At 32.1% G+C, this 13,296-nt stretch overlaps 2 protein-coding genes across 2 annotated transcripts; one reads left to right on the forward strand and one right to left on the reverse strand.

The window, feature by feature from the left end:
• Positions 1 to 6,703: 6,703 nt before the first annotated feature.
• LOC111918609 (rho guanine nucleotide exchange factor 8) lies at positions 6,704 to 9,074 on the forward strand. The gene is made up of 7 exons (XM_023914253.2): positions 6,704 to 7,069; positions 7,141 to 7,257; positions 7,331 to 7,485; positions 7,591 to 7,665; positions 7,753 to 8,019; positions 8,105 to 8,425; positions 8,524 to 9,074. Exons 1-7 carry the CDS (start codon positions 6,997 to 6,999, stop codon positions 8,953 to 8,955), a joined length of 1,440 nt encoding a protein of 479 aa, XP_023770021.1. The 5' UTR covers positions 6,704 to 6,996; the 3' UTR covers positions 8,956 to 9,074.
• LOC111918610 (aspartate aminotransferase, cytoplasmic) lies at positions 9,009 to 12,767 on the reverse strand. Its single transcript, XM_023914254.3, has 11 exons — positions 12,501 to 12,767; positions 12,006 to 12,077; positions 11,857 to 11,918; positions 11,684 to 11,767; positions 10,735 to 10,834; positions 10,526 to 10,646; positions 10,264 to 10,427; positions 10,041 to 10,178; positions 9,665 to 9,786; positions 9,371 to 9,586; positions 9,009 to 9,278 (listed from the first exon to the last, which is right to left on the reverse strand). The coding sequence occupies exons 1-11, from the start codon at positions 12,564 to 12,566 to the stop codon at positions 9,194 to 9,196; spliced, it is 1,230 nt and encodes a 409-aa protein (XP_023770022.1). The 5' UTR covers positions 12,567 to 12,767; the 3' UTR covers positions 9,009 to 9,193.
• Between the last annotated feature and the right edge of the window lie 529 nt (positions 12,768 to 13,296).

Below are 13,296 nucleotides of genomic sequence, written 5' to 3' on the forward strand. Positions count from 1 at the left end.
ATATTTGTTTTTCTTTTTTTTTTTACTATGGAGCACTTCCTTACTTTTTAAAAGACGAATGAATGATGTATTTTTCATGTAATTCATTTATAGTTCTTACGATTGTAGATCACACTCCTTTAACCTTCAAATTATCATCCATAATACAAAACCCTTCATTAGAATCGTGAATGGATTTTATAGTTCTTACTTCTCACCCATAAAACGTCATTATTATTTAAAAATATCCATTTCCAATTTCGAGTAAAGCTTCATTAAAAGCCTTCAAACTTTCGATGTTGAGACTTCCTTTATCTTTCAAAGCCATGACAACGCTCAATCTAACCCAAGATATTTTCTTTTCTTCACATTCTCCTCCCTAAAAAATTTGAGCTCTATATGATTCTAGCAAAGTGTTAACTTTACTGGGCATTTGAAAAAAGTGACATAAAATAAATCCTTAAGCAAACAAGCACCGATTTTAAAAGAGTAGACCACTAATCAGAAGCAACTTTATTCTCCACTTGAGATTTGTTTTTTTTTTGAAACTTCTCCATAATGACATTTCATCCCTATTTACGATGTTTTTCCCAATCGAAAGACCAAGATACGTTAAATGAATCCTATTCGTAGCACAACCCATACTAGTAGACAAGTTTCAAACCTCAAGATCAGGCATCCCTACTCCAAATAAACCAAACTTTTAAAGATTAATTTTCAATCCCACCATAAGATAAAAAGAATGAAATCTATGCACCAAATTATCTAAATCAAAGCGTCATTTGCATAAAGCAAATAAGAAATGCACATAGCTTCCCTTCCAACCCGATCACTCCTAAAACATTGGTTGTCGCTGTGTCCTCCATAGCAATATGAAATCCATCCATAATAAGAATAAATATGAATGGTGATAAAGTATCTCTATGTGTTAGTGATACTTTAAATAAAATAAATTACCCCAAAAGACAGTGTCATATGCTTTTTCAAAATCTATTTTGAGCATAAGTAACCTTCTGTTCTTTAAATTATACTAATTTAGATTATTTTTTTTCATCATAAGAGGTTCATCCGTTATCTGAGACTTCTCACGAAATTGACTATTCAACATTAGGTGTTGTATCCATTACCTTATCCAACCAATTCACCAACAATTTGTCATGATTTTGTAATGTAAACCAATCAAACTTATCGCATAAAATCTTTAATAAGTACGGGGTCATCAACCGAAGGAATTAAAGTGATGAAATAAGAATTAAATCCGTTAGGAATTATAGCTTTTTCACGAAAAATCTTTCACATAATCAAAAATATTATTATACGAGATTTCAAACCTTCTTAACAAATAAAAACCTATACCAATATGGACCCGAAGATTTCTCATTACCACAAACTCAAACTGAATCTCTTATTTCTTCACAAGAAAAATTAGATTCAAGGAAAGAACAATGAGAATTTGAAATTTTCTTAAATCAAGGTCTAGGATTAGAAATCCCAACTCCTTGAAAATTTGAAATTTGGAGCTATAAAACAAGAAATCTCTTTTGTAATCTTTGTTGGATCTCAAATCCATTTGTCATCCAACATAATACCAAACAAAGACAAAAGTTGTAGCCCATGTAATTTTCAATTTTTTGAGCATAATCGACAGCTTGTGTTGCTCAATCTTGGCTAGTTGTTTCAAGGTTTCACAACTTTCTAAACTTAAATTAATGAACTATGAACCTATCTAACTTCACTAAGGTGTTGTTTGTTTTTTCTGAGACAAAATGTTTGCTGTCTGCAGACCATATCTGTAGACCTCTGCAGTAGAAAAGGTGAACCAAACGTTTGCAGTCTGAAAAAAAAAACTGTTTGGTTTTTTAACATCTGTGGGCTACTAAAATAAATTGAAATCTAAATAAACTGATTTTTTTTAAACATCAAAGCGATTTTTTAATATTTTTATGACTTTGTTATAAATAATTCACGAATCTAGATCAACTTTTATGTATTATTGTATAAAAAATAAAAATAAAAATGGTATGAATTAACGTATATATTTGATAAAAACCAATAACTTTTGTTACAAAGTTATAAATAAACATTATAATTAGTGATCAAAGAATTTGATATATAAATGGATGAAAATAAACTTCGATTTTTTCAATTAAATCCATTAAAAACGTACCATAAATATTTTTATCAAGAAATTGACGATACCGTATTAAATAATGTTTTACAAAATTTGGCAAAAAAATATAAAAATATATTATGATTTTTTTCATATGTATATAAACAAATTCAACGACTAGTATTGTAATAAATCTTTATTTATAAATTTGTCAAAAATCATGTTTGTATCGTCGAACGTTTTTTTTTTTTTTTTTTTTTTTTTTTTTTAAGTTTTGTAATTTTTTTTTTCAAATTGTTTATCATTAATAAAGTTGGAAAAAATATAAATTAAAAAGAAAACTTAAAAAAATAAAGATATATATGTTTTTTTAGACTAGAAAATGTCCGAAGATTTTAGAAGACTCTGGTCCACATCTGCGCCAAGAAGAGGGCGTGCAGACATTTTTAGGTCTGCAGTCTTCAAAAAAACAAACAGTCTGCGAAAGCTAATGTCTGCTCGTGATCTGCACGGCGCAAACATGATAGGTCACGCAGATATGCATAAAAAAAAACAAAAACTACCTAATTTTTGCTGCAAGACTCTTTTCTTTGCATTTGTATATTCCTTGTACACCTTTTATCATTCTTTAATCTTGCCATTTAAATGCTTTAGTTTTCTTTCAAAATTTACTCTTTTACTCCCATTTTCCCCATACGTCATGTAGCCAAAAATTTCACCATTTGTTCAAAGCCTTCGATATTAAGCCAATAATTATACAAATTAAAAGGCATTGGACCATAAGCTTGAATATCCTTTCTTAAAAGAATTGGTCTACTATCCGACCAAATAATTTCAAGAACAACAACGAAAAATATTAGGATGTCTTAAGTACGCTTTCCAAAATTAAAAACCAGTTATGTTTAGTTATCCTAGTACCATGATTATTTATTCTAGTAAAATCGTAACCTAGCATCTGTAAATCCAAAAGTCTGCTTCATCAATAAACCAATTAAAATGATCCAAAGATGTTTTATAGAAATTTTACTAGATCTTTTGAAATGATTACACACTATATTAAAAATTTTAAAAACATATCATCCCTTCTATCATGATGAAGATGCACTGTAACATCATAAAAGTCCACTTATAAGTTTTTTTTTTTTTTTTTTTTTTTTTTTTTTTTTCAAAATCAAAGTATGACATTTCCAAAACAAGGGTTTCTATCCATATCAATCATAAAATATAGTATCACAAAACATTGTCAAATGCGTAAACTAAGTATCACAAAACATTGACAAATGCGTAAACTAAGAACATCCAGATCTTTCAATCAAGCCAGCTCCTTGTCCTTCGCACCTAAAGCACCTGCAACTAAACATAAGGCAACAATTGTAAGCCTACGACTTAGTGAGTAATCACAACACTTAATCATTATACAAATGATACACATTTTTAATTTTACACAAACACATAATTGAACACATAAAAAAACATATTAGCATGCTAACATAATTGGCCACAGTCCACTAGATTCCTTCCAAGAAGTCTATCTCTAGTTAACCTGGTATTGACCATTTCCCTCCGAGATGTCTATCATGGTCCTGATTCCACTAGATTCCCTCCAAGATGTTTATCTCTAGTCTAGCTGACATACAACATATAATCTACACAGTAAGTAAGTTCGTAAGAACTCACCTCAAAGACTGATAAGATAATCCACAAAATGAGATAAGCGGTATTGATACTGTCTCGCATTCATTGGAACAACTTATTCTCATCGATTCGAGCAAGTAATTTTTTTAAATATCATTTACAATATGTCATATCTACTCCCAAACACCTCTAATCTTGATATATTTAATCATTTCAGCAACTAAAGAAGGGAAATTCATAAAACTAATAATTTTAAATGAGTTATTTAATGGAAAAAAAAAAAAACATTTTTTAGTTTTTAAAAAATTACCACTAATCCCGAAATACAATATTCTGGAGTAGTTAATGTCATTCCAGAGTTGGTGGTGGTTAGTAGATGATTTGTCTGAAATTTGGCACCCGTACATTTTGTACTGAAAAATGCATTTTGGATTCTAATATGATATGTACGAACATTCCACGGTACTATTCTAGAGTGTTAATGTTAGGGTAATTTTATTACCATTTTTGCTACATGAACCAGATAAAGTTTTTTTACCGTAAAAAATGAGTTCGTACAGTCAATCATTTACAATACATGTTTCTAATGGAGTGTAATGGGAGCAAATCGACGGATCAATTTAGTATATTGTAGAAAACTATATATGCTTGGTGTAGATTTAAGTGGTGATATCAACTTTTTTGGGTTGATTACGTTGGTTGCTTCGAAATCCATGTAACATACTAATTAAATACATTTGTCTTTTCAATGTCTTTGTTCAAACATAATTATGCATATTCTTGAAAATGATGATGTCAAATATACTTCTTTTTTTTACTTTTGTTAGTTGTATACCTCCTAATAAAGTACAAATGTTTGTTGTTAATCTTGTTATGAAAAGTGGCATTAATCGATTTCCATGTGAAAATCGTTCCAGTGACAATGGTTCTTCCGGTGCTGGAAGTAACCAAATTCTGTAATTTCTTACCTATAAAATTGGATCAAGTTCATTCTTATAACAGACCTATAAAAGGAAGTGATATAATGGTATGGTTGTTGTTAATGTTGGCTCAACAATTAAGATTGATGATCTGCAAATGGCAAGACAAAACGAATGATTTTGATTGAGGATGTAATATAATTCCACATGAAGACCCGATGGAGCAATTCCAAACGTTCTCTGAATTTACTGGAATAGGACTAAATCTAAAGAAGAGGAAACTGAGCCCGACAAGAAAAAGTACCCTTATTATTTTTCAGATTCTGAAAAAACAAAAACCACTCATTTGGGGATGTGTGAACCTTTACCATTACCTGCATATTAGATAAAAAACGTAACAGTTTTGTAATCCACGATTATTCTTCATAGGCGAAGTTATTACAAATGTTCAAAAGCAAAGAAGAGAAAGCTTAATTTGTGAATCAAATGAGTTAATGATGGATTTCAAATTAGAGTGAGCAAATCTACAACATACGGGTATGAAGCTATTTGCTTTGCTAAAAGTTGTAAATGACGATTAAGGACTACAAAGATAAAGATTTTAATTCATTTCAAGTCCGTAAACTATTAGAAAGCCACACTTGCTCAAACACACAACTCCGTCCCAATCATCGTCAAACCAACAAGAAAGTGTTGGGTCACTTCTTGAAGAACATATTAGCCGATAGTTAGAGAATATGCTACGTGGAAAGCAAATCCAACGAACTATACATCACTGTTTTAGTGTACATATTTCGTACTAGCAAACACAAACTGCAAATATGTATGCTCTAAATAAGTTAAGAAGGGCTCCTAAAGAAAGCTTTCAAATACTTATTTTATATTGTTACCATTTAAAAAATGAAGAATCCAAAGATTGTTACACGCGTAAAAACATATGACAACAAAAAACTTGAATACCCTATCTCTGTTATCAGTTGTATGGTATTTATTATATATACTTTTTATACCTGTAATACGTGTATTCAATCTAATTAATATAGTTCCTATTAGTAGCCATGAAACAATATTAACCAAATCTTCTAGTAGCATTTGACGTTGGAAAAAACAGAAAGTGAGAAATTATGAATATGGTTATCCCCTTTGGGTCTATTGAAATGGTCCTCAAAGTTATGTCCTCAAATGCATATCATAAATTCTATTATCAACATTTGTTGATGAATACGCGAACAAAGATTGGGAAACAAGACATAATTGGATGCATCGTCCACGCTTTCCAATTTTTGTAGCCTTAGGCTTCGTTTGTTTTTCTACAAAAGTACTTTTTGAGCACTTTTCCCTTCCGGCTGGTAGATGTTTCGCAAGTGCACGTCCGCAAACTTGGAAAAAGACAAAAGACATTTAACCACTTCCAAAACAAACAACACCTTAGTGTTTCTAGAAAGAAAAACCAAGTAAAAGAAAAAAACAACAATGTTATTAAAGGGTAACTCCTAGATCTTGGACTCACCGAATGAGGAGATCTTCATCGAACGAGGCATCATTCCGATATGTCCAAATGACCCAAATCAAATTCATGAAGATCGAATCCAGAACCACCCTTTTAGTACGAGCAATCGCCCATCAACCCACTCCATTTCCAAAGCCGAACCAAGTTGAAGAACATGGTGGTCCACCCAAATATCTATACATCACCATAGTTGTTTCGCCAACAAGCATCCAAAGAAAAGATGGCCGACTTCCACTTCCTCTTGGCAAATAAGACACAAAACGGAATCAAAGTGAAGACCTTATATTCCCATGGCGTCGTTAGAAAAAAGGTGTGGCATCAATATCAATTACCTTATGGAAGAATTAAAAACTGATTATTACAATTTCAAGAGAGAATACTGAGGTAACCGGTTAGGAACACACATCTCTTCACCATGAATTCATAAATTTAGTTATTGGTGTCTAGTTGTTTCTCAAAAAGATTATAATCCATTCATAAATTTCCTCCTCAAAGTTTTTTCATGTTCAATTTCAACCCCTCTAGTTTCAGATTCTGTCAATCATTCAAGAAAAACATGCACCCCACGTTTAAAATCTCACAAACACCAACAACAATGGAGACAAACACAAGTCAACACTAAGATTCAAACAATAATCCACACAAAAACCAATAAACCAAATTTCTCATTAATCATCCACCAAATCCTTTTTAACCTCTCATAAGAAATTTGAGTTTTTTTATTTATTTATTTCTTTTCCTCTTTTGACTTTTCTCAAGAACTTGCTCATATCACAACTTCCTTCAATTCCATGTTGCAAACGTGCAACCCATAAGAATCAATCAAGAACACATTTGTCAAGATGACAACAACAATCGATGAACAAGATGCCAACAACAACGACCTGGTTTCCAAGGTTAAGGTGAAACGTGCCGGTAAGTTTTTGATAAAAATCATGTTTCGATCCGTAAATGTTGGAGAAAACAAATTGTTTTTGTTTGTGCAGAGTTGGAGCAGATGAAGGAACGATTTGCTAAACTTCTTTTAGGAGAAGATATGTCGGGTGGAGGAAAGGGGGTTTCATCTGCTTTGGCTTTAACAAATGCAATTACAAATCTTGCAGGTAATTTTTGAATCCTTGTTTTAAAAAGTCATTTATTTTGTGGTTTTTGTTAATCTTTTTTGGAAATTTTTAGCTTCGGTATTTGGGGAGCAACATAAATTGGCTCCAATGCCTGAAGATCGGAAAAGAAGATGGAGACGAGAAGTCGGTTGGCTTCTTTCTGTAACCGATTACATTGTTGAGTTTGTTGCTTCTCAACAAGCGGGGAAAGATGGATCAAATATGGAGGTAATCAAACACGCAATGGAATGGAATCCACGGTTCCAATTCCATCGGAATCCACAAACCAATCCAAATCTCATCATTTGTAACGTTTGATCGACAATCTTGCAGATTATGATGACACAACAAAGAGGCGATTTGCGGATGAACATTGCGGCTTTAAAAAAACTCGATGCGATGCTCATTGTAATGATTCCATTCCCAAGTGATTTTTTTTGGGATTTTTTTTTTTTTTTTCAAAAATGAAGATGATGATATGAATATATGATCCAGGGTTGTCTAGACAATTTCAGGGATCAGAATCAGTTTTGGTATGTATCAAAAGATGCAGATGAATCTGAAAAAGGCGTTCAAAGAAGTGACAAATGGTGGTTACCCACAGTCAAAGTTCCAGCTGAAGGTCTTTCAGAAGAATCAAGAAAATGGATGCAATATCAAAAAGATTGTGTCAACCAAGTTCTTAAAGCTTCCATGGCTATCAACGCACAAATACTTGGAGAAATGGAAATTCCCGAGAACTATATTGATACTCTCCCCAAGGTATTATAATATTATAACCGGATAAGATAAAAAAAGAAAGAAATTCTTGAATTTTAGCCCTAATTTGGTAAACTCTTATTAACAGAATGGTAGAGAAACCCTTGGAGACTCGATCTACAAGAGCATCACGGTTGACTTTTTTGACCCGAGTCAGTTTCTAATGACCATGGATTTGTCATCAGAGCTAAACGTACTTGATCTCAAGAACAAAATCGAAGCTTCTATAGTGATATGGAAGAGAAAGATGAATCAAAAGGACTCAAAATCTTCTTGGAGTTCAGGGATAAGCATGGAGAAACGAGAACAGTTTGAAGAACGAGCAGAAACCATCTTAATCCTCCTAAAACAACGATTCCCAGGACTCCCACAATCGTCACTTGAAATCAGCAAAATCGAATCCAATAAAGTACGAAAAAAAGACAAAAATTACGTTTCCCCAATCCCCAATTCATGTTCCTCGATCAATCACTAAACTAAAACAAAACCCTAATTTCGATTTTGTAGGATGTCGGACACGCAGTATTGGAAAGCTATTCGCGAGTTTTGGAGAGTTTAGCGAGCACAGTGATGAATCGAATCGAAGACGTACTTTACGCCGACAACGTAGCACAAGATCCGTCCTTGCTGGCGAAGAAGAAGTCCACGTCAGCACGAGTAAGAGTAGCTACGAGTGAAGATAGCAATGAAACGCCAGATCATAGTCCAGGTCAGACGCCTACAGAATCGATGACGTTATCTGATTTCATGGGGTGGAGTATCGATCAAGAACAAGAAGAATCAAACACAAAGAATGGCGACTCGAGCCCTAAACAAGTGGAAGAAAACGAGAACGAAAAGTATCAGAGCTATTCAGCTAGAATTTTGGCAAGAACAAAGAATTCGTATATGGAGAAGCTTGGGGGTATTGGATTAAGAAGCCCAACAACTCGCCATTAATGGAGATTAAAATTTTAAAACTAGGGTTAGTAAAAGAGATAATCAGCTATTCATTGTAAATAAACTCGTAATCATCTTCGTAATATAATACTATAATTTGAGTACTAGTTGTGAACTTATTTATGTAGTGTAGCTACAAGTTCCACATTCGGTTTAAAGCATCAAGAAATGGTTTTTAGGTTTTTTTTTGACACTGAAAACAAACATACGATAAAAAACAAGAAGAACAAGTAGTTTTTTATGCCATTGTTGTAACAGCAGCGTGCATAGCATCTGCAAGATGAGGGATTGTCTTTGAACTCAATCCAGCCATGCTGATTCTCCTGTAGAAAAGATAACTTATTTTCAATAAACAAATAAATAAAAAGTACGTTTTATTTAATTAAATTAAATGTAAGAAATAACATATGCTTACCCATCAGAAGTCATATAGATATGATATTCTTTAGTCATGAAAGCGACTTGTTCTGCATTCAGCCCAGTGAACGTGAACATTCCAATTTGCTTTATGATATGAGTCCAGTCACCAGGTGTTCCTTTTGCTTTTAGGGTTTCCAATAACTGTGTGCGCATGCTGATAATTCTATCAGCCATTGCTTTGAGCTCAAGCGTCCACTCATTGTACAAATCACTACAAAAAATAAATATTAATTATTTATTGAAGGTGAAAAGAACATTGCTATTTTTTACAAATTGCAAAAAAGAGTACCTGTCGTTGAGTATAGTCGAGACAATAGACGCTCCATGAAGAGGTGGGCTGGAATACATCGGCCGGATAACTAGTTTTAGCTGACTCTCCACCCTGCTCGCAACATCTGATGTTTTGCAAACCTGACATAACATAACAAGTTGTACTGTTATTTTGACATTTTGACATGACTGGTGGTAATGACCCAAAAAGGTAGGACAAAAGTTAATTGGGACTCACAATATTACTTCTGTGGCACCCAGAATTTGGGACAAAAAATTCTATTATAATCTTTTGTCCCATGGGACAAAAGATTAAAACTGCTGTTTAGTTTCAATCTTTTGTCCCGCTTAAAAAGTGAACAAATTAATTAAAAAATTTAAAATTTAAAACGCACAATGCTAAGGGCACCGACGCGTTCGGCATAAAGTCCCATATTTTTGGCAAAACTCTGAGCGGTAAAGCATTCACCGCCATCGGCAACAAACAAGCGAACAGGTTTTGCATCTGCATCGAGGCTGCCACTAGCAAAACCCTAGAAAAAAAATAATAAATAAATAAATATTTGATGGATTCACGAAATTTAAATACAGGAATTTACTTTTTTTTTTTTTTTTTACCTGATATGCACTGTCGAAAAAAGGTAATAATGCTTTTGATCTGATTAATTGTCTGATCTCTTCCCATTGTTGAATGGTGGGATCGACACCTGTCGGGTTGTGAGCACATGCATGAAGAAGTACTATTGCTCCTGATGGAGCGTTACCCAGATCTTCTAGAAGGCCTGTTTTTTTTTGGAGATTTTAATGATATGAAACTGATTATTAAAAATTAAAAACTAAAATATTAAAATTAAAACAGAAAATTGGTTTATTTTCATACCTTTGAAGTCAAGGCCACGTGTTGTGGGATCATAGTAGCGATAAGTCTTGACTGATAATCCTGCGAATGTGAAGATTTTTGGATGGTTTCCCCATGTTGGATTTGGAATGTATATGGTTTTCTGATAAAAAAAAATTAATTTGATTAATTATTATTTTGAAAATAAAAAAATAAATAAATAAAGGAAATGAAGAATTTGTTCTTCTTACTTCATGGTAATGTCTTGCTAAAAACTCTCCACCAACTCTCAGTGAGCCAGTGCCAGATAAGCATTGGACAGTAGTGACTCGGTTTTCTTGAATGGCAGGGCTATTTTGGTCAACAAAAAATAAATTGGTTTATTAAATTGCGACAACAGATATTATTATTATTATTATATTTCCTACAATTATCTTTTTATGTATCATGTCTAATTGGTTTTAAATGGAAATTCGCTACTAATCAAACATTTCAAATGGATCAAATTTAGTTTTTGGTTATTTTTATTTAACTAGTGAAAGAAATTTTAGATGTTTTAGTTACAGAAAGATATTTTTCTGGTTAGGGGCTTTTTAAAAAAAAAAATTATGAACGATAATGATTAAATCACAAAAAAATTATTTTAGATAATGGTTTCTTTATTCTACAAACTTATGTCATTCTTAAGTTTTTATTTATGTAATTTTCAATCTTATGGTTAATGAAAACTTAAGTTTTATTTTAACTAATATTTCATGGTTTTTATTAAATGTTACATTTTTTTAATTTAAAAAAAAAAAAAAGTCGGATGGCATGGATAGCACCACACCCTCCCTCCTCTGGCAAGAATGGCAAAATCCTATGTGGCACCAAATACTTGAAGGCATGTATAGTATAGCAACACATTCCTTTATCACAAAAAATATACAAATCAAGAAAGAACAATTAAAACATTGTAATTTCAAAAATAATTTCTTATTAAGACATTTTACTATGAAAAATCTACCAATTACAACATTGTACTTTTAAGAAAAATCATATTAGAACATTATGTTGTAGCAATGAAAATTGATTTGTACTTGTATGACATTGTTAACAAATGAAACACACAAGAAAAAATATAACTCTCTCCAAATAATTTATTACAAAAATAATAATAATAATAATAATAATAATAATAAGAGAATCATAAATGATTACCTATCAGCACCAAAAATGAGTTTGGCGCTACCTTTATTAAAATCTGCAAGTCCAACAATCGGAAGATACTCCTTAATCCGAGACCTAAAACATATAAAAAAAAGTATGAAAGTTTAATATTGAAGAACAAGAAATTGTGATGAAACTTAAGTGATGAGAATAGGTTACTTAACGGATTATTAACAAGCTTTTGTTCAGCCTGTTTTACGACATTCAGAACCAGAGGTTTTCCTTCCTATCAACAACAGATTGACTTGAATAAGTAATTATAAGTGTATAATTTATAACTAATTCATCAAGAAAAACATTCATAATTCATTACCTCAGTTCTATAAGCACCTACACCCAAATTCAGCTTTGAAGTGTCTGAATCTTTGTTGAAAGCAACAGTAACCTGTTTTTTGTCCCATCATAGCAAAGACAAAACAAAAGAATTAGTGTGTTTGATACAAGAAAACAAAGACCTATCACCAAAAGTTTTCATCAGCGATCATGGAAAACAGTAAAACCCCAAATACCCAATCGCGAAATAGTAGATAATCAGTATACGTCACATAATATAATCGCGTTTAAAAAATTGAAAACCCCCAAAACCCTATTAGAGTAAAACAGTAAAAGTTTCAACTCGATCACTAAAAACACACCGAATCTCAATATAATATTTGATCAGGGGATTATATGAACTTGATCACCGAAAAAGGATCATAGAGCGATTCCACTTTACTCGATGATCAACAGGTTTTCAATTTTTTATGGATATAAGTTGAAATCAGAAGTAGAAGTCGGAAAGGGAAGAGGAGAAAGTAGTGATGCATACCCCTAAGATAGGATCTTCAGGAGCTTTAGCGATTTGGGAGAAGACGGAATCGGAATGATGAGCCATTTTTCTTCAGGAATGATATTTGGGATTTGCTGTGATTGAGTAAAAGATTAGTGTGATTTTGAGGTAGAACTGGGGTTTTGTATGAAAAAATGGATCTGGCGTTTGGAATTTTGCGATTCGTATAATGACTGTGGCTGTGGGCGCATATGGTTTTTAGTTACTTTCGTCTTTTGTTTTTGTGGACACACTGATTGCCGCACGCACTTTCGCATCAGCATCGGATTAAAAACTTAAATTTTTATTTTATATATTGGGTTCTATAATTTAATTTTCAGTCTGATTTAATTTGCTTATTTAGAATATATTATTATATCTAACTGTTTATTTAGAATAGGATTGGATATGTTATTGTATTTTAGTAAAAGTAGTTATAGAATGTTTATGGTAGGTGATACAACACGTGTTTGACAAAAGATTTTTTTTTTTTTTTTTTTTTTGTGAGTTTTTAGCTTTTAACAAACAATTTAATTTAAAATTTATTCTAAAGATTATATTGTACAATAGATTTTTAGCAAAGATTATATTATATAAGAGATTCTTAGCCAGAGATAAGGATTGCCTCATGTGTCAGTGTCATTCATCTCCTCTAGTTTAATGGATTGTCACATCATCAATGCATTGAACTCTATAAAGTTTAATGGATTGTCACATCATCATTCATTATTTCATACAATTCTATTCATTTTTATCCCACAATGCATTAAACTCTATAAGTTCAATGAAACATATT

The sequence above is a fragment of the Lactuca sativa genome, chromosome 5 (assembly GCF_002870075.4).
Source record: "Lactuca sativa cultivar Salinas chromosome 5, Lsat_Salinas_v11, whole genome shotgun sequence".
Classification (NCBI taxonomy): Eukaryota; Viridiplantae; Streptophyta; class Magnoliopsida; order Asterales; family Asteraceae; genus Lactuca; species Lactuca sativa.

Coding starts and splice junctions, on each gene's coding strand:
- LOC111918609 (XM_023914253.2), top strand. CDS start 6,997: ATGACAACAACAATCGATGAACAAGATGCCAACAACAACGACCTGGTT. Junction 7,070..7,140: donor GGTTAAGGTGAAACGTGCCG/GTAAGTTTTTGA, acceptor TTGTTTGTGCAG/AGTTGGAGCAGATGAAGGAA. Junction 7,258..7,330: donor TGCAATTACAAATCTTGCAG/GTAATTTTTGAA, acceptor GGAAATTTTTAG/CTTCGGTATTTGGGGAGCAA.
- LOC111918610 (XM_023914254.3), bottom strand. CDS start 12,566: ATGGCTCATCATTCCGATTCCGTCTTCTCCCAAATCGCTAAAGCTCCT. Junction 10,835..11,683: donor CTCATTTTTGGTGCTGATAG/GTAATCATTTAT, acceptor TGACCAAAATAG/CCCTGCCATTCAAGAAAACC. Junction 10,179..10,263: donor TTTTCGACAGTGCATATCAG/GTAAAAAAAAAA, acceptor TTTTTTTTCTAG/GGTTTTGCTAGTGGCAGCCT.